Source organism: Eretmochelys imbricata, chromosome 5, assembly GCF_965152235.1.
Source record: "Eretmochelys imbricata isolate rEreImb1 chromosome 5, rEreImb1.hap1, whole genome shotgun sequence".
NCBI lineage: Eukaryota > Metazoa > Chordata > Testudines > Cheloniidae > Eretmochelys > Eretmochelys imbricata.
In genome coordinates, this window is record NC_135576.1 from 129,524,160 (window position 1) to 129,547,982 (window position 23,823).

At 43.7% G+C, this 23,823-nt stretch overlaps 1 protein-coding gene across 1 annotated transcript in view; it reads left to right on the forward strand.

Annotated features, from left to right (window-relative positions):
• DNAH6 (dynein axonemal heavy chain 6) overlaps nucleotides 1-23,823 on the forward strand; it is a 182,414-nt gene that overhangs the window by 53,266 nt on the left and 105,325 nt on the right. Inside the window, exons 35-42 of the mRNA XM_077818058.1 lie at nucleotides 845-979; nucleotides 1,501-1,683; nucleotides 2,349-2,492; nucleotides 8,094-8,315; nucleotides 10,811-10,958; nucleotides 13,981-14,138; nucleotides 19,397-19,528; nucleotides 20,981-21,152. Of these exons, the coding sequence (XP_077674184.1) occupies nucleotides 845-979; nucleotides 1,501-1,683; nucleotides 2,349-2,492; nucleotides 8,094-8,315; nucleotides 10,811-10,958; nucleotides 13,981-14,138; nucleotides 19,397-19,528; nucleotides 20,981-21,152 (1,294 nt within the window). The remainder of the gene's footprint in view (nucleotides 1-844; nucleotides 980-1,500; nucleotides 1,684-2,348; nucleotides 2,493-8,093; nucleotides 8,316-10,810; nucleotides 10,959-13,980; nucleotides 14,139-19,396; nucleotides 19,529-20,980; nucleotides 21,153-23,823) is intronic.

The window sequence follows — 23,823 nt, forward strand, 5'->3', positions numbered from 1 at the left end:
AACTAACCAAAGTTAATCAAATTGAAAAGCCTCATTACTGTTGAAAATGCATGCATTCTGGTTGTTGAATATGATCACTGACATGATGATCTGGCTAGATGTAACTGGGAAAATACTACATATTATTAATTATGAGTATTGCATTGGGAGCCTAGCATCAAAGTGTTCAAGAACTCTTACGGCTATGATTAAATAGAAATAACATCCACTAATGTTCTGGAAACAGTGAATTCTCCAAGCCAAGAGTGACCTGCACGTATTCAAGAAATTGTGCATTAGCTTTCTCTCCAGAGTGGCCAAGGATTTGTGAGGTGTTCACGTTTCTAGCTGTTCTAGAAAAGCTCTCTTGTGTAAAGAATAAATTGAAAGGCAGTTATGAGCGCTCTCCTGATTTGTCATGTCAAAAACCTGATTTAGTTGCTATATTAAATTGTTGACACAGTTTTTCCATGGTTTCCAAACCACTTCACTAGCAGACCTATTTATTGATGCTTAACTAATTTGGTTTTTGGCGTAACTGCTAAGTAAAGCTGTTCCCTATGTGAATATGATCGTAATTTACTCTCTGGTGGATAGTGATGAATCAGCATGCCAAAAAAAGAGAAACTCCTTTACCAGTTATGCATTTTTGTCTTCTGATCGGAATGAGGAAATTGCATATGGAGGGTGAAGATCAAGAAGCTAATGGGGAATAAAAATGAATAAGGTGGTAGATTGCAGTTTGTACTTGTATGCCTGTCCACAAGTTAACTCAGGGTGAAGGGAACTGGAAATATACCTTCTCTGTTACATGCATTTGAAATATACGGTATAATGTTTTACATGCAATATCCATATACCTCAGGTACAAGATCTGAGGGTTGCCTCACCTGCAACAGTTAGCCGATGTGGAATGGTATACATTGACCCTGAGGAGCTGAAGTGGATCCCATATGTACAGACTTGGATGGCAGGTCTTGCAAAAGTAAGTGTCAGAAAAGTTAGTTTTACGTACTGATGTAACACTTCCAAATCTCCCCCTGAAAGAGCTTGTTAGCAACAGATATTTAATATTTAATAAATATCAAGGATTTACACTTTTATTTATTTATTTTAACTAATTAAATAAAATTATTATGAAGAGTAACATTTTAATAAACCAGTAATTATAATTAACTGTAATAAAGTAGGAATCTAAATGTACAAAATATATAAAAATATGCAGAACATGCATCTAACATGCACTTCATGAAAATTTCCAGTTCATTATTTGTCTTCAGTGGAATAAATCATGAGAAGAAGGATTACTCACGTGAGTCAGGGTTGGAGGAACACGTCTGTCAGTGTAATCCTTCATTTGTATATCTATAATATATAAAAATGTGTTGAGTGTGCATGTGTACAAAATTTATCAGTATATTCTGGATGTCAAGGATGCTGTACAGCTTGTTATTATGATGTGTGCTTTGTTCAAAACAATTTTTTGAAAATGTATTCATAAAAATATTGTTTTCATTTTAGTTAAATGAGGAAGCAAAACAGCATTTGTTTGATCTGTTTTGTCGCTATGTTGATGATGGTCTAAAGTTTGTCAATAAAAAGTGCTCACAAGCTATTCCACAAGTGGACATCAGTAAAGTTACTACGCTTTGTTGTTTACTGGAGTCTTTGCTGTTTGAAAAAGGAGGCCCTGATCTTAAAATGGTATAAGCATTTAACATACTACTATATAATACACTCAAGATATGCAGAAAACACTTACTTACTTACTTACAATTCTGGTATAAAATTTAAATGTGGAATAATCGCATTTTATGTTCAATAACTTTTGTTTTGTAGCTTGTGTTGTTTGATTTGAAATCATGAAATCTATTAATTATCTGAACTGACTGATATTCAGAAATGATCGTTTCTTTGTTTAGAAGGGCACTGGTATCTTTCTGTTCAGTGGGATGTTAGCTTTTAGACCAATGTTGAAAACTAGTTTTAACTGGAGTAAATTGGAATTTGCATTTAAAAGTGCATTTTAAAATAAAATACTATCAAAATACCTCCCTCCCTGTAGTCCTAGCCCCTTGTACCCCCTTCCCCAAGCCTTCTGGTCTCCTACCTCAGCTGCACGGAGCTCAGTTTGTAGACTTGTGAAGTGTGTTATTCAGAATGACCAGGTGGGCTCATAAGTTGAACATTTTTCATTTTCATTTTTCATTTTTAAATGAATTGGATTGAGAACATGCAGAGCTTAGTCTCCATGGGTATTGTTAGTACTGAATACTAATTCAGCTTTCATGACTGCAGGGCTTTTTTTAAGACACTGATGTAATGAAAAGTAATGTACAAAATGTATGAACTATCTTTCTTCTTTATAGGACCAATCAAAATTAAAAACCATAGTCTGCCAGACTTTTGTTTTCTGCTATTTATGGTCACTGGGTGGAAATTTAATGGAAAACTACTGGGATGTTTTTGATACATTTGTGAGACAACAGTTTGAGGACAATCCTGAAGCCAAGGTAAAGAAACAAGTTGACTCACGGCATTTACAGTAGCTTCTATACATAGGGAGGTAGGGGGATAATGTAACAAGCAGAGGTAGCAGAAAGGATCTTTCCTTCTTAAACCTAAGTCCTAACCATTTGTGGTCATTAAAGATGCTGTGGTACTTTTTTTTTAAAGACCCAGGGCCTGATTCTTCATTGCTTTTTACTTTGTGTAGTCATTTACACTGATGCAAAGTGAGGACAAAGTGCTACCAAATTAGAAAGGTAGAATTTCACACCTGCTTTGCACTCACACTATACAGGTGTAAATCATGACAGGAGGGGCTAGATTGACAAAGAAATGTAGGCGTGGTGATGTTGGGTGTCACCCTGGTAACTGGGATTCACAAAGCCTGAGTTCGGCACCTAGGCTCCCTATACAATGAATGGGAAGAGAGAGGTGCCTCTCCAGGGGATTCACTAAAGCCAGCAAGCTAGGCGGCTCCTTGCCTAAACCAGCCAATTGAAGAGGCCAAACTGAGAGGTGTGTGCTAAGCCCCACCACTTTCTCGGAGATAGGTGCTTATGTCCATGCTGCAGGGAGGTGCCTCCCTTTGTTGGGGATTCTTGGCTGCCAACTCTCTTGGGTTGAGGGCCTCTGTGGTTTTTGCAAGAAGCTGGTGGTGAGGGAGAAAAGGAGTGGGAGGATTCTTTCATTGTTTTTCCACAGTGGAGCAGCTTGAACAAGAGAGACTGAGGGAGCCCCACCTCAGAGTACCCAATAGGTCAGTAGCTAGGGTACTCACCTGAAAGTTGGCAGAGCCCCGTTCAAATCCCTTCTCCCTTCAGGCAGAATGGGGGTCTCCCACATTCCAGGTGAGTACCCTAACCTCTGGGCTAAAAGTTATATGGGAGGTCATCCTCCTCCCCACTCCCACCCCCCCTGCCGTGTGTATGCTTCCTAATAGGAGCCTGATCTGGTAGGCGAGGTCTGAGCACACTTACTGGATTGGGCCATACAGACAAATTAGGCAGAGGAACACTTATCTTGCCCTGTTTCTTGCTCTGGGGACTTAGGTGTCTGGACACCTGGCATGGGGTTGCAGTGCGTATGCTCATAAGAATGGCCATACTGGGTCAGACCAATGGTTCATCGAGCCCAGTATCATGTCGTCGAACAGTGGACAATGCCAGGTGCCCCAGAGGGAATGAACAGAACAGGTTATCATCAAGTGATCCATTCCCTGTCGCCCATTCCCAGCTTCTGACAAACAGAGGCTAGGGATACCGTCCCTGCCCATCCTGGCTAATAGCCATTGATGGACCTATCTTCCATGAACTTATCTAGTTCTTCTTTGAACCCTCTTATACTCTTGGCCTTCACAACATCCTCTGGCAAAGAGTTCCACCGGTTGACTGTGCATTGTGTGAAGAAATACTTCCTTTTGTTGTTTTAAACCTGCTGCCTATTAATTTCATTTGGTGACCCCTAGTTCTTGTGTTATGAAAAGTAGTAAACAACACTTCGTTATCTACTTTCTCTACACCAGTCATGATTTTATAGACCTCAATCATATCTCCCCTTAGCCGTCTCTTTTCCAAGCTGAAAAATCCCAGTCTTATTAATCTCTCCTCATAGGGAAGCCGTTCCATACCACTCATCATTTTTGTTGCCCTTTTCTGAACCTTTTCCAATTCCAGTATATCTTTTTTGAGATGGGGTGACCACAGATACAGAAACATAGGTGCCTAGGGAACTTTTACTGCAAAAATTTAGGTTCTGGAGGGTTCAGGGGCAGCTGAGCAGGGGCTTTGTGAATCCCACTCATGCCTGATTCTGGCATTTAGGCACTTAAAGTGGCAGCTAGGTGCCTAAGTTCTTTTGTGAATGGAGCCCAAGGTGCATGGCAATGGAGAATCATTAATTGTAATGTCCTAAATTCCTCCTGCAGCTTCATTTTTCTTGTTTCTGTTTTGTTAGACAGCTGCCCCCTTCCAACCTAGAAGTGGTGACATCCATGATATACAGTGTATTTTTCTGGATCCTTATCTCTCCCCTAATCCAAAACACTTGGGGTTGTACCTCTTCTCCAGGATATGCAGGAAGCAATTTAGGGCTTGTCTGTCTGAGGATATTAAGGAAAGTTAAGGCGAATCAACTAAAGATGTGAAGTGAATGTGCATAAATTCAAGTGTTAACCTCCACGTGGAGGCTCTCGTTCAGGAGTAAAGTGGTTTAGTTCACTCTAACTTAATTCTCCCAACTAAGGCCATTTTGCTTCTGAATGAGAGCAACCATACAGGGAGAGGAGTTAACATGTTTTAACTTATATGCATTGACTCCACAGCTTTAGTTGATTCGCCTTAACTTTTCTGAATGTCTCTATGTTGACATGCCCATAGACTTCTCCATGAAGTCTCCAGGGTTTGGCCATCCCCCAAGCAATCCCTTTCCAATTATTTTTGAAGCCACTTTGGGGTCATTGTTGAGCAGTTCCCTTCTCATTCTGTCCATGGAGGACATTTGAAAACAAACAAAACACAGGATTTTTCTGGGAATGGGCCCACTGGGCTGCCTCCTTGCCTGTGTTTCGGCACTACCCCAAATTGTGGAGCTGGGGAAGCAGGCCAAGCAGATGGTGAGATGGTGCTTCAGCTGTAAGGAGATCTTCTCAGGAGCCACAGAAGAGGAGCTTTGCCAGATTGATACCAGCTCATGGAGCTTTACTCTGCTGAAGGAAGGGGTTCAGAGTGTGGGTGGTTTGCTGGCCTCTCTGCAGCACCCCCATCAGCTGACACTCTTCCACAGATATCTTCACAAAGGTGGGGCAGTCCTCAATGCCAGCGATCCAGCAAGCAACGCTGCCTTTAATATTTAGAAAAAAGAAAAGGAGGACTTGTGGCACATTAGAGACTAACAAATTTATTTGAGCATAAGCTTTCGTGAGCTACAGCTCACTTCATCGGATGCATTCAGTGGAAAATACAATGGGGAGATTTATATACACAGAGAACATGAAACAATGGGTGTTCAGGGGATTCATTGCTGGCACATGATGGCATATATCACATTGGTAGATGCGTAGGTGAACGAGCTTCTGATAGTGTGGCTCATGTGATTAGGCCCTATGATGGTGTCCCCTGAATAGATATGTGGACACAGCTAGCAACGGGCTTTGTTGCAAGGATAGGTTCCTGGGTTAGTGGTTCTGTTGTGTGGTGTGTGTTTGCGGTGTGTATTTGCTTCAGGTTGGGGGCTGTCTGTAAGCAAGGACTGGCCTGTCTCCCAAGATCTGTAACAGTGATGGGTCATCCTTCAGGATAGGTTGTAGATCCTTGATGATGCGTTGGGGAGGTTTTAGTTGGGGTCTGAAGGTGATGGCTAGTGGCGTTCTGTTATTTTCTTTGTTGGGTCTGTCCTGTAGTAGGTGACTTCTGGGGACTCTTCTGGCTCTGTCAATCTATTTCTTCACTTCAGCAGGTGGGTATTGTAGTTGTAAGAATGCTTGATAGAGAACTTGTAAGTGTTTGTCTCTGTCTGAGGGGTTGGAGCAAATGCGGTTGTATCGTAGAGCTTGGCTGTAGACAATGAATCGTGTGGTGTGGTCTGGATGAAAGTTGGAGGCATGTATGTAGGCATCGCGGTCGGTAGGTTTCCGGTATAGGGTAGTGTTTATGTGACCATCGCTTATTAGCACTGTAGTGTCCAGGAAGTGGATCTTTTGTGTGGCCTGGACCAGGCTGAGGTTGATGGTGGGATGGAAATTGTTGAAATCATGGTGGAATTCCTCAAGGGCTTCTTTTCCATGGGTCCAGATGATGAAGATGTCATCAATGTAGCGCAAGTAGAGTAGGGGCATTAGGGGCAAGAGCTGAGGAAGTGTTGTTCTAAGTCATCCATAAAAATGTTGGCGTACTATGGGGCCATGCGGGTACCCATAGCAGTGCCGCTGATTTGTAGGTATATATTGTCCCCAACTGTGAAATAGTTATGGGTAAGGACAAAGTCACAAAGTTCAGCCACTAGGTTTGCTGTGACATTATCGGGGATAGTGTTCTTGACGGCTTATGGTCCATCTTTGTGTGGAATGTTGGTGTAGAGGGCTTCTACATCCAGAGTGGCTAGGATGGTGTTATCAGGAAGATCACGAAGGATTGTAGTTTCCTCAGGAAGACAGTGGTGTCTCGAAGATAGCTGGGAGTGCTGGTAGCATAGGGCCTGAGGAGGGAGTCTACATAGCCAGACAATCCTGCTGTCAGGGTGCCAATGCCTGAGATGATGGAGTGTCCAGGATTTCCAGTTTTATGGATCTTGGGTAGCAGATGGAACCCCGACCAGGGGTATTCTAGGGCTTTGTCTGTGCGGATTTGTTCTTGTGCTTTTTCAGGGAGTTTCTCATAAAAAACGTACCTTCCACACAAACTTCCTCATGGCTGGACTTTACAAAAACTAGACAAGCCGTTTAAACACACACACTTTGCTTCGCTACAAAAGAAAAAGGACACTAAACCATCTAAACTACTACATGCCACAAGGGGCCACAAAGCCTGTTGTCAACTGTGTCCACATATCTATTCAGGGGACGCCACCATAGGGCCTAATCACATCAGCCACACTATCAGAGGCTCGTTCACCTGCACATCTACCAATGTGATATATGCCATCATGTGCCAGCAATGCCCCTCTGCCATGTACATTGGCCAAACTGGACAGTCTCTATGTAAAAGAATATATGGATACAAATCAGACGTCAAGAATTATAACATTCAAAAACCAGTCGGAGAACACTTCAATCTCTTTGCTCACTCAATTACAGACCTAAAAGTGGCAATCCTTCAACAAAAAAACTTCAAAAACAGACTCCAACGAGAGACTGCTGAATTGGAATTAATTTGCAGACTGGATACAATTAACTTAGGCTTGAATTAAGACTGGGAGTGGATAGGTCATTACACAAAGTAAAACTATTTCCCCATGTTCAGTCCACCCCCCAACCCTCAAGCTGTTCCTCACACGTTCTTGTCAACTGCTGGAAATGGCCCACATTGATTATCACTACAAAAGGCTTTTTCCCCCCTGCTCTCCTGCTGGTAATAGATCACTTACCTGATCACTCTCGTTACAGTGTGTATGGTAACACCCATTGTTTCATGTTCTCGGTGTATATAAATCTCCCTCCTGTATTTTCCACTGAATGCACCCGATGAAGTGAGCTGTAGCTCATGAAAGCTTATGCTCAGATAAATTTGTTAGTCTCTAAGGTGCCACAAGTACTCCTTTTCTTTTTGCAGATACAGACTAACATGGTTGCTACTCTGAAACCTTTAATACTTAGAGTCATTTGATCAATCAAATACTCTTCAGTTTGGTGTCATTTTTGTATGGAACCAGATGAGCATGGTGCCTGCATGCTATTCGTGATAAAGAATCACCAAAATATTTAAATGTAAGATTCTGCAATCAGTCTGGGCAATAACCGAATAGAGAACAGCATGGAAAAGATGAAAATTCAGTTACTGGTTTACTACATGTCACTGGAGAATGCAGAGATGTAAAGGCATTTGAATTTTAAGATATAATGTTTTTATTATTATTATTATGAAGTACTGTTTAGGATTATTTTGTCCTTCTAGCTTCCAACCTCTGGAGATCTGTGGAGTGTTTACATGGATTTTGATAGTAGACGACTGGATCTCTGGGAGAGGATTATACCTACTTTCAAGTACAGTAGACAAGTGCCATTTTTTGAAATGCTTGTTCCAACCACAGACACTGTGCGTTATGGCTACTTAATGGAAAAGTTGTTAGCCGTCAGACATTCCGTATTGCTCACAGGAATTACTGGGGTCGGCAAGGTAAGAATCCTTTGGGTAGCAATAGGGTCACTTGATTAACACTGGAGGGTCACACACTTGGTTGCTTATGTAGGCTGACCTGTACACCCTGCCAGACCCTCACCCCCACTACAGCTGGATCCCTCAACTCCCTCCCCCCACCCCCAACTCTGGTCAGAGTTCACTGATTTGGATGAAAATTGGAAAATTTTGATGTCCACTTAAATCAAACTTTTCCAGTTTTCAGATTGTCAGATTATCTTCCAAATCAGTAGGGGTCTGACCAGAGTGGGGGTGGGGTGCAAGAGGTCTGGTTGGAGAGAGCCTGAGAGGAGCAGGAGAAAGAGGTCCGGCTGGGTGGTGAGGGTGGGGTGACCAGAGTGGGGAGAGGAATCTGCCCTCACTCTCACCCTAACCTTGAGGTCACTGCCTCACCCCTGTATCCAGAGTGACACTGCTCCTTTCCCACAGGCCTCTGTAAGATCACTACCTGCATCCTTGTCCAGAGTGACTCTGCTCCCATTCTACAGGCCTCTTTGAGGTCACTCCCTGAGCCCTGTATCCTGATGGGCCAAATGGTGATTTTAGTGGAAATCAGGCTTTTCAGCAAAATCAGTAGGGTCTTGCCTGTTGATGCCTAGAATATTCCCTGAAGTTTTAAAATTGATCTGATGTGGTTTTCAAAAGTTGTGGCATTACAGAGCGACAGAGAAAGGGCACCGAGCTGAGTGAAGGGCCTACCTTCACTCAGCCAATCAAAGGAATTACATTTAGTATTAATTAAGACAGGGCTGTTAGGGGAGTGCATTTGGGATGTGGGCAGGGGAACTTCTGAGGGAAAGGGGCAACTGGGATACAGGTTTGGGGATTCCTGAGGGAAGAGGTAAGGAGAGGTGGTTGGGCAGCGGGTTGGTGGGTGGATTCCTAAGATGCAGAAGCTAAACGATTGCTTTACTATCAGTGTTCACTACAGAAGATGTTGGGGAGATGCCAATCCCAGAACTACTCTTTTCCTGTAACACTGACAATGCGCTATTAAAGATTAAGACATCGAAAGAAAAGGGGCTGGAACAAACAGATAAATTAAGAAGCAAAAAGTCACCTGGTCCAAGTGGTTTTAAGCCAAGAGTTCTGAAGGAATTTAAGAAAAAACTGGCTGAGCAGCTGGCTAAAATATGAAATGTCCCATTAAAATCTGCTGCTGTGCTGGATGATTGGAGGGTAGCGAATGTTGTATCTATATTTTTTAAAAGGTGTTTGGGATGATCCAAGGAACTGCAGACCAGTAACCTTTACTTTTATATCTGGTACATTGTTTAAAACAACAATTACAAACAGAATTATGACATATTTAGGAAATCATAATACGATAGTGTCTAAACAGCAAGGCTTCTGCAAAGGAAAATTGAGCCGCACTGATCTGCTAGAATTCTCCAAAAGTGCCAAAAAACAGTGGATAAAGGAGAACTAATTGACATAATTTATTTGGTCTTTGACAAAGTAAGTCCCACAAAAGAAGCTGCTAAAGAAAATAAGGTTTAAGAGTCAAAGTATTGTCATGGATCAGAAACTTGCTAAGAGACAGCAACCAAAGAGTGGAAATAAATTGGCAATTTTTGTTATAGTAAAGGGTTAACATCAGGGTGCTTCAAGATTCCATATTAGGTCCTGTGTTGTTTAATACCTGGTGACAAGTTAGGTGTCGTACTTTGCAGATGATGCAGAATTATTTAGATTAGTCAGAACTAGAGAAGACTAAGGAACTTCATGGGACCTGACCCAGCTCAGTGAATAAGCGACATGATGGCAGATGATATTCAGTGTTGACAAATGCAAAGCAGTGCTCAGTGGAGGGAATAATTTGAACTACCTTGTGGGCTTCTAAATTAACCTTGTGGACTTCTAAATTAACAAACAGTTTAGGTTAGGGGCCTTGGCATCATTGCATACAGCTCAATGAAGAGCTCTGCTCAGTGTGCAGTAGCAGTCAGAAAAGCAAACACGATGTTAGGATCCACAAGAAGAGAAAATGGAAACTAATAAAAATAAAACTGCAGGCAAGTTATCCTGTAACTGCCTACTGCAGCACATACTTTCTCTGAAGCAGCTAGTACTGACCACCGTTAGAGATGGGATACTAAATTAGATGGATGATGGAGTCTGGTTCGATCTAGTATGGTGATTCCTTTGTTCCTAAGCAACAGCCAGGAAACAGTATAGGAAACAGCAATGGCTCCTGTACTCCTATAGCTGGAGGACAGATTTCAGGGGTATTCACTCTGCTCCTATGGAGCTAGAGAGGATCATCAGGGGAGAGGCTGAGAGTGGAAGTAAGATCTGGCCCACTGTTCTACTCATTTGATTAATTTCATTATATTATTTGTTGTAGGACTGTGCAATTTACCAAAGTGATTGCATAATAGAACCATAAAGAGAGGGGGTGTGTGTGTGTGTGTGTGTGTGTGCAACTTTGTGAATAATGCAGTTATTATTACTTATTTTTTTTGTAATTAAAGTCTGTAGTTGCAAGGGGATTGCTAAACCAAATACAAGAAGAAGCAGGCTATGTTCCTGTTTACCTAAACTTCTCTGCTCAGACATCATCTGCTAGGACACAAGAGATTATCGAATCCAAATTAGAAAAGAAAAGAAAAAATATTTTAGGTAATGATTTTTAATTTTATCTATTTGCTTATCTTAATTGCAGTAGTATAAAAATGTGTGTCTGGTATTTTAGTTCAAAGTATGATGTTTCTGAGGGCTAACTTCCAGGAAAATTTATTGTTAAATTGGAATACAAGAAGTGAAGCTTCATTTCTATTAAATGATGTAGTTCTTGCAGTTTTACACTTGAGGTCAGTATTGAAGTACAAAAGCTTTAAAATCTGTTAACAGTTATTATAATATTGAGTAGTGTGAAAAGTTGTCATATACAATGATTTACAAGGGGATTCTTGAATGATATATTTACATTTTCCACACTAAAAACATCCTTATCTTAGAGTTAAGTTTGCTCAAGTATATTTCTTACAACAAAATTACTGAAAGTAAAAGAAATCAACAACATCCACACCCGCCTCAGTTCACACCTTTTCCAACCTCAATTCACAATAACTAAACACAATTCTAGACTCTTCCACTCCACAGCAAATTCCCTTTCAGTTTTAAGATGTAACCACCCACAGTGCAAACACCCCCTTCTTTGTAATTATACTCAAATGCACAACCTGAACTCTGGCTTTGGATAGATTAAGATACATATGTTTAGTGCCAAATCTGCAATGTATTATTTGTACATGAACATGAAAAACTATGTGGTCAGATATCAGGTTGTGTGTTTGAGTGTGATTATGGGAAATATGATGTGTACATTGTGGATTCTTAAACTTAACTAAAATACATGAATATTAAAATTATTTCAGTGTAGAATAGAGTTAGAGGAGTAGGGGATGGAAGGAGGCCATGGAACTAGGGAGCTGGGCAGGACATTGGGAGCCATGGAACAGGTCTAGATAGAGAAGTAGGGGTGAGTGTGCAGAAGAGGCTGGGGAGTCAACTAGGAGCCCCAATCCCCAGGCCTTCTCCTGAACCCCCTTACCCTGCACACCAGCCTCCCTGCAATAAACAAAAATTCATGGAGCCCATGACCTGTGTGTGACTTTACTAAAAATAACCAGGGGACAGCGCTAGGTAGAGGGGAGGGATAGAATCCTATGGGGGGACGGGGACAGACTGACAGGCTGATCCCCCTGCCATGGCAGGGGGCACAGCCCTGGTTCCAGCGGCCTCAGCGTGGGGCAGAGCCATTGGAGGTGCACATCCCCCACTCTGGAGCTGACCTCAGCTGCAGGACAGGGGTGTGCAGCCCCAGCTGCAGCCCCCTCCAAGCCCCAGCTGCAGCAGGGGGGAGGGGGATGTATGGTTCTGGGAAGCCGCGAGGGGGATGCACAGCCCCTGCTGCAGCCCCTGGCGGAAGCTGCAGGACTGAGGCTTGAAGGGGAGGGGCGCAGCCCCCACTCTGGAGCTGGCCACAGCTGCAGGACAGGGGTGTGCAGCCATGGCCACAGCCGGTGGGGAAGACTGTGCAAGGCCCTGCGAAGTTGCGAGGGGGACGCATGGCTCCTGTTGCAGTCCAGGCCACGGGGCAGGGGCTGCAGGGTCCTGGTTCCAGCCCCAGCTGCAGGGCAGGGGTGCACAGTGCTGCCTCCAGCCCTGGCTTCAATCCCTGACAGCCAAAGAAGATAGGGAGGTCCAGTAAAGTCACAGAATCCATGACTGCCGTGACCTCTGTGTCTAAATTGTAATGATAATCCTTGGCTGTTGGAATGTCTGTCTGATAGATTCCCGCCGGCAAACTGCAAAAGGTTTTTCAGAGAGATGAGCTGGCTCCCTAGTGGAGCTGCAGGTTCTACTTCTCAAGCAACTTTCTCGGTAGCTCTCTCCCTTTCCCTACCCCCATGATGTTCATTTATGTGTAATATGGGTTAAGACATGGTGGCAGTAGACAAGGAGGGTGGGAGTCATGCAGCCAATGCTGTCTCAGAAGCAGAGCTTGTAGCTCCACTACAAAAGCAGATTCTCTATCTGCCAGTTTCCTGTGGATCATCAGACTGTAGACCTGGTCTAATGGATCTAGTTTGGTATGTCAGCCTGGGACTTCCAGTGTGGAATGTTTTCACATTCAAGACAGTCTGTGGGGCATGGATGGCACAGTGGCATCTAGGGTGAGGAGCTACCAAGGGATGAAGCCTTGGAACCGGAGAAAACACGGCAGTGAGCTGTGGAGGCAATGTGTGAGAAAATAAATCCTTCATGAAGATGCAATGCTTCATTGGTCTTCATGGCAAAATATTAAACAGGTTTGTGATGAAGAAGCTCGATAACTGTATTTTGAGTTTTCCCAATAAATTACCATGTTGGGCTTTAGGCTGAAGTCCTGTTCGAAATTTGGTATTTTTGATATTGCTACATTAGGGATCCCCAAAAACCATTAAGGTCTCTGGAAAAATTACCAACAGGAGTGATTTAATGTCTTGCAAAGTTGTACAAAGAAGGCTCTAAAGAGTGTGACAAGTACCTAGAAAAATGAAAATGTGTTCTCCTTGAAATAGACCGTGTTTAAGAATGATTTCTGTGCACAGTTTCACAGAATTTGAATTCACAAAACAATTTAAGTGGGAAACTCAATGCTACCTTAACTGTGGAGCTGCTAAGGCACCTCCATAATGTCTTCTCAGCATTTTGGAGCAAGCCTCCCAGCCCGGATCGACAGACTTGGGCTGGTGGGGCTCAAGCTAGTGCTCTAAAAGTGGCTGTGGAGTCGGCACTTTGAAGTTGTGGCTGCTACAGCTGCCATAGCACTTACTGAAGACTCAACCTATGTCAAGGGGAGAGCTTCTCTCGTTGGCGAAGATATTCCACCTCAGAGAGGCGGTAGCTGTGTAGAGGGGAGAAGCCCTCCCGGCAACATAGCCCTGTCTACACCACGCATAGGTCAGTATACACATAGATCAGTATAACTAAGTCAGGGATGTGAGTGACGTAGTTACACTGCCATAAATTTGTAGTGTAGACCAGGGCTCAGTGTAAATAGCCTAAGGCTTTATTTTTTGTAACTGGAATTTTTATTTCATAAATGGAAATTACCAGCACTGATTTGTCTGCCTTTTATATTTTTATTTCTTAGGAGCACCAGGAAAAAAAAGAGTTGTTTTGTTTGTGGATGATCTAAACATGCCTAAATTGGATCGGTATGGTTCTCAGCCTCCAATTGAGCTACTTCGACAGTACCAAGATTTTGGAGGATTCTATGACAGAGAGAAACTATTTTGGAAAGAAATACAGGTCATCCCAGCTTTTAGATTATCTAACTATCCTGTGAATTTGATAAAGTTAATTGTATTCTTTGTGTACGGTTAATGTGCTCTAACTCTGCATTGCTTCTAAACATCACTTGGATTTTTTAAATGTACCTTTGTATTCACACTCCAAAGTTTTGAGCTTTGTGTGTGTGTGTGTGAGATCCTCCAGAACACTTCCATTTTCATCCCTCTGCACTGCCTACCCTTTAGCCCTGTTTAGCATTGACACCCCTTAGAATCATAGAATATCAGGGTTGGAAGGGACCCCTGAAGGTCATCTAGTCCAACCCCCTGCTCGAAGCAGGACCAATTCCCAGTTAAATCATCCCAGCCAGGGCTTTGTCAAGCCTGACCTTAAAAACCTCTAAGGAAGGAGATTCTACCACCTCCCTAGGTAACGCATTCCAGTGTTTCACCACCCTCTTAGTGAAAAAGTTTTTCCTAATATCCAATCTAAACCTCCCCCACTGCAACTTGAGACCATTACTCCTCGTTCTGTCATCTGCTACCATTGAGAACAGTCTAGAGCCATCCTCTTTGGAACCCCCTTTCAGGTAGTTGAAAGCAGCTATCAAATCCCCCCTCATTCTTCTCTTCTGCAGGCTAAACAATCCCAGCTCCCTCAGCCTCTCCTCATAAGTCATGTGTTCTAGACCCCTAATCATTTTTGTTGCCCTTCGCTGGACTCTCTCCAATTTATCCACATCCTTCTTGTAGTGTGGGGCCCAAAACTGGACACAGTACTCCAGATGAGGCCTCACCAATGTTGAATAGAGGGGAATGATCACGTCCCTCGATCTGCTCGCTATGCCCCTACTTATACATCCCAAAATGCCATTGGCCTTCTTGGCAACAAGGGCACACTGCTGACTCATATCCAGCTTCTCATCCACTGTCACCCCTAGGTCCTTTTCCGCAGAACTGCTGCCTAGCCATTTGGTCCCTAGTCTGTAGCGGTGCATTGGATTCTTCCATCCTAAGTGCAGGACCCTGCACTTATCCTTATTGAACCTCATCAGATTTCTTTTGGCCCAATCCTCCAATTTGTCTAGGTCCTTCTGTATCCTATCCCTCCCCTCCAGCGTATCTACCACTCCTCCCAGTTTAGTATCATCCGCAAATTTGCTGAGAGTGCAATCCACACCATCCTCCAGATCATTTATGAAGATATTGAACAAAACTGGCCCCAGGACCGACCCTTGGGGCACTCCACTTGATACCGGCTGCCAACTAGACATGGAGCCATTGATCACTACCCGTTGAGCCCGACAATCTAGCCAGCTTTCTACCTACCTTATAGTGCATTCATCCAGCCCATACTTCCTTAACTTGCTGACAAGAATACTGTGGGAGACCGTGTCAAAAGCTTTGCTAAAGTCAAGAAACAATACATCCACTGCTTTCCCTTCATCCACAGAACCAGTAATCTCATCATAAAAGGCGATTAGATTAGTCAGGCATGACCTTCCCTTGGTGAATCCATGCTGGCTGTTCCTGATCACTTTCCTCTCATGCAAGTGCATCAGGATTGATTCTTTGAGGACCTGCTCCATGATTTTTCCAGGGACTGAGGTGAGGCTGACTGGCCTGTAGTTCCCAGGATCCTCCTCCTTCCCTTTTTTAAAGATTGGCATTACATTAGCCTTTTTCCAGTCATCCGGGACTTCCCCGGTTCGCCACGAGTTTTCAAAGATAATGGCCAATGGCTCTGCAATCACAGCCGCCAATTCCTTCAGCACTCTCGGATGCAACTCGTCCGGCCCCATGGACTTGTGCACGTCCAGCTTTTCTAAATAGTCCCTAACCACCTCTATCTCCACAAAGGGCTGGCCATCTCTTCCCCATTTTGTGATGCCCAGCGCAGCAGTCTGGGAGCTGACCTTGTTAGTGAAAACAGAGGCAAAAAAAGCATTGAGTACATTAGCTTTTTCCACATCCTCTGTCACTAGGTTGCCTCCCTCATTCAGTAAGGGGCCCACACTTTCCTTGGCTTTCTTCTTGTTGCCAACATACCTGAAAAAACCCTTCTTGTTACTCTTGACATCTCTCGCTAGCTGCAGCTCCAGGTGTGATTTGGCCCTCCTGATTTCATTCCTACATGCCCGAGCAATATTTTTATACTCTTCCCTGGTAATATGTCCAACCTTCCACTTCTTGTAAGCTTCTTTTTTATGTTTAAGATCCGCTAGGATTTCACCATTAAGCCAAGCTGGTCGCCTGCCATATTTACTATTCTTTCGACTCATTGGGATGGTTTGTCCCTGTAACCTCAACAGGGATTCCTTGAAATACAGCCAGCTCTCCTGGACTCCTTTCCCCTTCAAGTTAGTCCCCCAGGGGATCCTGGCCATCCGTTCCCTTCTGTCCAAGGAGGACACATTTCCCTCTGAAGCCCATTATCGCTGCTCCTTGAGGCAATAACAGGAGAACAGTGTGAAGTATGTGCTGTTCCTGTAGCTTTCAAGCTTCTTTCAGTCCAGGGAATGAGGGTCTGAGATTTTCTTCTAACAACCCTTGAAGGTGTTGGCGTAGATGTCAGTTTCTGGATTTAGTCCCTCTCTCTGAATAATGACTCCGATACTAGCCAGTAAGTCTTTCTTCTTTCCTCCCTTGCAATATAGCATACATTCCTCTGCCTTCAGCCACAAGCCAAGAATTTGATGAGAGAGAATTCCATTCCTCAGCTGCCAGAAGTTGACGGTTGGACCTAGGGTTGTTTTTGCAATTGTGGCTAAGTCTTTTGATATGCCTAAACTCCAAATAAACTGAAGAAGGGATTGTCAAAAAGAAGTGTTAAAACAGATGTTGTTTTAACTTTTTGTTTCAAACACTGTTTTCAAAAGAGGCAGCTACCCACTTCTAGAGTTCTACTCTTAGTTTAGTAACTGAGTTGTCATTTGAAACCCAGTGTTTGTGCAGATTATCAAAGCATTTCAGAACAAAGATTGGACTGTTAAGAAAAATCAGCCAAGACTTTTATACCATTTTTGACCAGTATATAGACTGAAGTCAAGTGTACAGTTTGATGATTGGCTGAATTTCTTCAGATGTCCCAGTCCCAGCACCCAACATCTGTATTGTTCATAGGATAGCAGCAGAAGGTTAGGTTGCAGAGTGATTTTGAAATTGGGCAACTTCTTACTATCATTCAGAAAGAAATTTCCTTTCTTCTCACAATGTGTAGCTCCCACCAAAGGATTTCAAGTTTAAGCTGTAGTAATGTGGTAGATATACATACTATATAGGGGTAAACTATGGTATTTAGCCACAAGGCCCCTCCCCATGTTGAATAGAGTTCCCAGGTGTCCAGTTTTCAACCAGAACGCCTGGTCAAAAAGGGACCCTGGTGTCTCTGGTCAGCACTGCCGTTAAAAGTCTGGTTGGCAGTACAATGGGGCTAAGGCAGGCTCCTTGTGGCTCTCGGAAGCAGTGACATGTCCCACCTCCGACTCCGAGGCATAGGGGCAGCCAGGGAGCTCCATGTGCTGCCCAAGCACCAGCTCCGCAGCTTCCATTGGTCGGGAACTGTGGCCAATGGGAGCTGTGGAGATGGTACCTATGGACAGGGCAGTGTGCAGAGCTGCCTGGCCGTGCCTCCATGTAGGAGCTGGAGGGGGGACATGCTGCTGCTTCCGTGAGCTGCCTGAGGTAAGTGCTAACAGGACCTGCACCCCAAACCCCTCCCACACCCCATCCTCTTGCCCCAGCCCTAATACCCCCTTAGTCCCAGCCTGGAGCCCCCTCCCACATCCCAAACACCTCATCCCCAGCCCCACCCCAGAGTCCACACCTCCAGCCTGAGCCCTCACCACCCCATGCCCCAGCCCCTTTCCCCAGCCCTGATCCCCTTCCTGCCCTCCGAACCCCTCGGTCCCAGCCCAGAGCCCCCTCCTGCACCCCAAATCCATCATCCCCAGTCCCACACCAGAGCCTGCACCCCCAGCCGGAGCCCTCACCCCCCCTGTACCTCAACCCCCTGCCCCAGCCCAGAGCCCCCTCCCACACCCTGAATCCCTCATTTCTGGCTCCACCATGAAACCCACATCCCCAGCCCAGAGCCCATATCCCCTCCCACACCCCAACCCCCTGCCTCAGCCTGGAGCCCCCTCCTAGACTCCAAACCCTTCAGCTCCACCTCCCAGCCTGGAGCCCCCTCCTGCACCACAAACCCCTCATCCCCGCCCCACCCCAGAGCCCGCAAACTCCCCCCCTCCCCCCGCATCCCACCCACTGCCTCAGCCCGGAGCCGCCTCCTTCACCCTGAACTCCTCATATCTGGCCCCACAGCCGGAGCCCTCCTCCCCACCCCACTCCTACTCTAACCCCCTCCCCCTGAGCCAGCCTGGTGAAAATGAGCAAGTGAGTGAGGGTGGGGACAGTGACTGATTGAGGGAGAGGGGGATGGAGTGAGTCAGGGGTGGGGACTCAGAGAAGGGGCGGGTCCTTGGAGGAGGGACGGGGCAGGGCAAGTGTGTTTGGTTTTGTGCGAGTAGAAAGTTGACAACCCTAGTTAAGTTAGTGTGGATCTGTGACACCCTGAGGGAGCATCAGGAAATATTCTGCCACAGAATGCCTCCCAAAGCTCTCTGGGTATGCTGTGGGGAGAATGGTCTACTGTAGCGTTTAAGTGTCTCCAGCATACCTCACTTTCCTGCCAGCCATGGCTCTGTCTACTCTCCAGCCTTCTCCACCCCTTTTTTGGCCCATTGTTCTTAGGAGAGAGCAACACAGTAGCAACGCTTGTGCTCTCCTGAGTGAATGAGCTGCAATTTTGCATGGGCCTCATTTGGGCCATGCTACAGGAAGGGAGATTCCTTGTTTTCCCCTGCCCTGCGACTGTGTGGTCAGTTGCGAGCAATCAAAACGTAGCCCACAGTGAGAACGCTATAGGATGGGGGACTCCACTACTCTAGTTAATGTCTCTCTTATGTGTGACTGTGTGAGACAAAATATGGGGACTGGGCAGAGTAGGGAAAGAGGAGTAATGAGCTGGCCAGCACTGACCATGTCTCTTCTGGGACATGCTGTTGTGCTTGAAGGACTTTCATAAATGAATTATTTTGAATACCAGTTTTAAAAAAAAAAAAAAAAAAAGAGGGGATGGGGGAAAATCACATTTGCTTTACCAGGAGCTTGCTAAAGATATGGGTACTAAATGTATAAGTAACAGTGTTTGCATAATTAAACAAATTACTGAGTATTCTGTTTGGTGCAAATTGTGCCTGAATTTCCCTTCTGTAGGATGTAACAATTGCATCAGCTTGTGCACCCCCAGGCGGTGGTCGTAATCCAGTAACTCCACGTTTCATAAGACACTTTGCCATGCTGTGCCTTCCAACACCCTCGGAGCACAGCCTTAAACAAATTTTTCAGGTCAGTAGCAACTTCTGCGTGGCCCTAAGGAATCGAAAACGTATTCATCTGTGTACTCTGTCATACTGCAATGTGGTCCTATAGTTAAGAGTTTAGGAATATGTGTCACATTGGAACTTTTGCAAATTCTTAAAGTGAATTGAAATTTGATTTTGGAGTCTGAGGCTAGATGCACAAAGAGCCTGATCCAAAGCCCTCTGAAGTCAAGAGGCATCTTTCCACTGACTTCAGTGGACTTTGGATCAAGCCCATAGAGCCAGGAAGAAGCATATATTTAAAATTATTAGTCATTAACCTTCTAAGGTATTTTTATTTCAGTTGTGTTCAGTGTCTTTTTCTTTATTTAAATATAACCTTAAATATTTCCTTCTTCTCTTCAGTTTCTGTAAACATATTACTTTAATTGGCTAAAAATTGTCTAACATTTGTGCATTATTCAATAGCTGCCGTGCATAATTGAACATAAGGATGGATAAATATTGATATTTATTATAGTGCCCTGCTTCTAGGTTATTGGGAACACTCTCATAACTTAATATTTTTTTAGGAGTTTTCCTTTTTATGAGTCCAATCCTGCCACCTTTATGCCCAAGGACGATGGGTCTCTATGTATTCACTGGTTTCCAGTAACTCAGTCAACAGCTTTTTGACAGACAAGTGTCACTTCTCTGTTTATTTTGATAGATCAGATGTTTTTCCTTATATGTTTTTTCATGTACTTGAAGTTTGTTTGTTTTTTTGAGTCACCAAAATATTTTCTTAAAAGTCACATTTGTTTGGGGTGCTTGATTTAGTTTTCCCTCCGTGCACTTCTTTTTTTATCCTCCACACTCGTTTTAACCCATCACTCAATACCCTATTTTGCATCTCTGTCCTCTGGCCAAAGAGATCCTTGGGCCAGCTTCCAAGCTGTGCCTCATAAAAGGATTCTTCAGGTGCAGTAAGGGTCGCTTTCAGCTGCCCTTGCTTCTCCCTAATTCTGGTCTGTTCTTGGGTTTGGCATGGACACCAGCATAAATTACCATTGTCCCTGGGACTGCTCCGATTTATTGCACCCTTGTGTGGCTCCTAGTATGCTACCCTGCAGCCCGGAAGAGCCATAGTGCAAAGCACTCTAGCTACTCCCCTTGGCACCCCAGCTAAACCCACAATACTTGACTGATGGCCGCTGGGTGTGCTGCACTTTTGTAAATCCAGCCACTTATTTAGGTGTCTAAACATGGCTTTAGGAGTCTAATTTTTGGGTACCCATTGTTTAAAGTCTTGATCAAATTAATATAGTATCTTAACTTTTCAAATTAAATATCTTGAAATTATTACAGATTGGATTCACAGCTCATTTCAATAAAAACCAAACTTTTCAGCATTTTATGACTGCAAAGAAAATAAAAATGTCCCTTATGTTTAGTTCTAAAGTGTCTCTTACTTTTTGTGTTGTTGTTCTGGATATAGGCAATCTTAAAGGGCTTTTTGGCTGAATTCTCTCCAGCAGTAAAGCAGACTGCAACAAGTATAGTAGATGCTGCTGTTGAAATATATCAAAGAATGAGCATTGATCTTCTCCCAACACCTGCAAAATCCCATTATGTATTTAATTTACGTGATTTGTCAAAGTGTGTGCAAGGTAAAACGTGTTTGGTTTTGACATGGTATTTTTTCTAGTTCCTCTAGTGTATTTTCAGGTGTCAGTGGTCTTTCTGTCCAGTGAGGAGACTCTAAGCAGTTCACATTCTCTATTTCAGTATTATATCTTCTGAAATTTGTTATTTACTAGAGAAAAGGATATAATTTGCAATGAATAATTTCTTTGTTCAGCCTTTTTTTCTGCTTGCAATATATCTAAGAGGAGATCATGATTTCCTCCAATTTCTACATTATATAGAAAGAGGCAAACCCTGCCCTTGTTTGAAAGGTAGGAGAAATTAGACAGGAGCTGTGTAAGTGCCCACAAAGCCTACCTGATTGATTCTAAGGAAGGTGGCTGAATGAGTGTATGAACTGGGTAAGTTCAGACTGCGTATTTTGCATCCACTAGCTCTAAGTAAAATATGCTCATCTGCTGTTGGTGAAAGTGGGAGAAAGGGTCCCTGAGTCATTGTAAGTTAGAGTAGTTCCTCCTCATGCCCTAAGATACACAACAGCGAATGGAAAGTCCTTGTAAAACACTCACCAGTGTATTAGATAAAAACTCCTGCTGTTGGTGCTACAATGGTACAGTGGGAAACAGAGAGGGAGGGGTGGTGCTGGATACAGGAGAGATCATCCTAAGAGGCCAGACCCCAGTGATGAAGGCACAGACATCCACTTTACCTTATTTTCCTTTGAGAGAGGAGACTGTTTGGGGAACTCATAGACTCAGTTCTGTCTCCCCATAGGAAGGCTAACATGATTCCTAACTCGGCTGCTACCTCTTTCGTATGGCAGTGTTTTAACCAGACAGTCTACAAGGAAATGACAATAAGCCTCATGATGCCTCTTGCTATCAGGCTGAAGCTGCATATGCCTAATAACATCTGCACAACTTTAAAATTAAGTTATGCATGCTTGTCTTCTGAGCCATGTCCCCAACCTGCCTCAGTTGAGCAAGCTCCGGTTTTAGGCAAGCACATGCTTTGTTTATCCCTACACACATTTCTCACCGTTATATGCACCGCCGCCGCCTATTTGTTCACTTTCTTGTTTACATGCACATCTGTACTTGCACTTCTCAAGTCTTTCAAACATTTACCCCTTCACGTGCAGACTTTGATTGATGGTGTGTGCATCTGGTGGCTGCTTAGAGAAGATAAATGGTGTTCTCGTTTCCCTGTTTGTTTCTGCCCTCCCTTTGCTTTTTCATGTAGTTGTGTTTCTGTGTTTTGTTTCCCCCATAGTTGATTGTGCTGTCTCTAAAGATAAAGAGTAGCAAATGAAACCGCTCAGAGGAAGGCACCAACGACTGTGTCAAGGTTCCTTCCCCACTCTGAACTCTAGGTTTCAGATGTGGGGACCCGCATGAAAGACCCCCTAAGCTTATTCTTACCAGCTTAGGTTAAAACTTCCCCAAGGCACAGATTTCTTTCTTGCCTTGGGAACCAGCTTAGGTTAAAAACCTGGTACGCTGCCACCACCAAGCGATTTAAACTAAGAACAGGGAAAGAGCCCACTTGGAGACGTCTTCCCCCCCCATCCCCAAAATATCCCCCCAAGCCCTACACCCCCTTTCCTGGGGAAGGCTTGATAATATCCTCACCAATTGGTACAGGTGAACACAGACCCAAACCCTTGGATCTTAAGAACAACGAAAAATCAATCAGGTTCTTAAAAGAAGAATTTTATTTAAAGAAAAGGTAAAAAAATCACCTCTGTAAAATCAGGATGGTAAATACCTTACAGGTTAATCAGATTCAAAACATAGAGAATCCCTCTAGGCAAAACCTTAAGTTACAAAAAGACACAAAAACAGGAATCTACATTCCCTCCAGCACAGTGAATTTACAAGCCAAAAAACAAAGAAAACCTAACGCATTTTCTAGCTAGATTACTTACTAACTTTACAGGAGTTGGAGAGCTTGCATCCTTGATCTGTTCCCGGCAAAGGTATCACACAGACAGACAGACAAAAACCTTCTTCCCCCCTCCCCAGATTTGAAAGTATCTTGTCCCCTCATTGGTCATTTTGGGTCAGGTGCCAGCGAGGTTACCTTAGCTTCTTAACTCTTTACAGGTGAAAGGATTTTGCCTTTGGCCAAGAGGGATTTTATAGCTCTGTATACAGAAAGGTGGCTACCCTTCCCTTTATATTTATGACAGACTGTAAGACATATGTTTGGATTTACACACTGCACAAGAGATTGTGAGGACTAGGATTATTCAGATTCTAAATGAGAAAAGTTAGAGGAAGTTTAATAGACTGTTCACAATTATGAAAGATATAATAAAAGAGGAGTTACTCTTCCTTTGTTACCTGTCCCAAAATAAAAAAATGAGTGGACATCTAAAGTCCCTAAAGAAATTGAAGGGTAATAAAACTCGTAAGACTTAATTCAGCATATGGCCAACCTGTGAAGTTCATCATTGTGGGAATTCTTCACTTCGGATAGACTGCTAGGGCAGGACAGTTTTATTACTTACTAGGTTATCTAAGCTAACCTAATAAGATAATCAAATATTATGCTTCAAGGCATAAAATGGTTGATTGCTGGAGTCAAGAAGGAATTTTTTCCCTCAGTGTATGATACTACACAGTGGACTTGGTGTATTCTTTAGGGGGGAGGTCTTAGTCTTCCTCTGAAGCATTTGACACTTGTCAATAC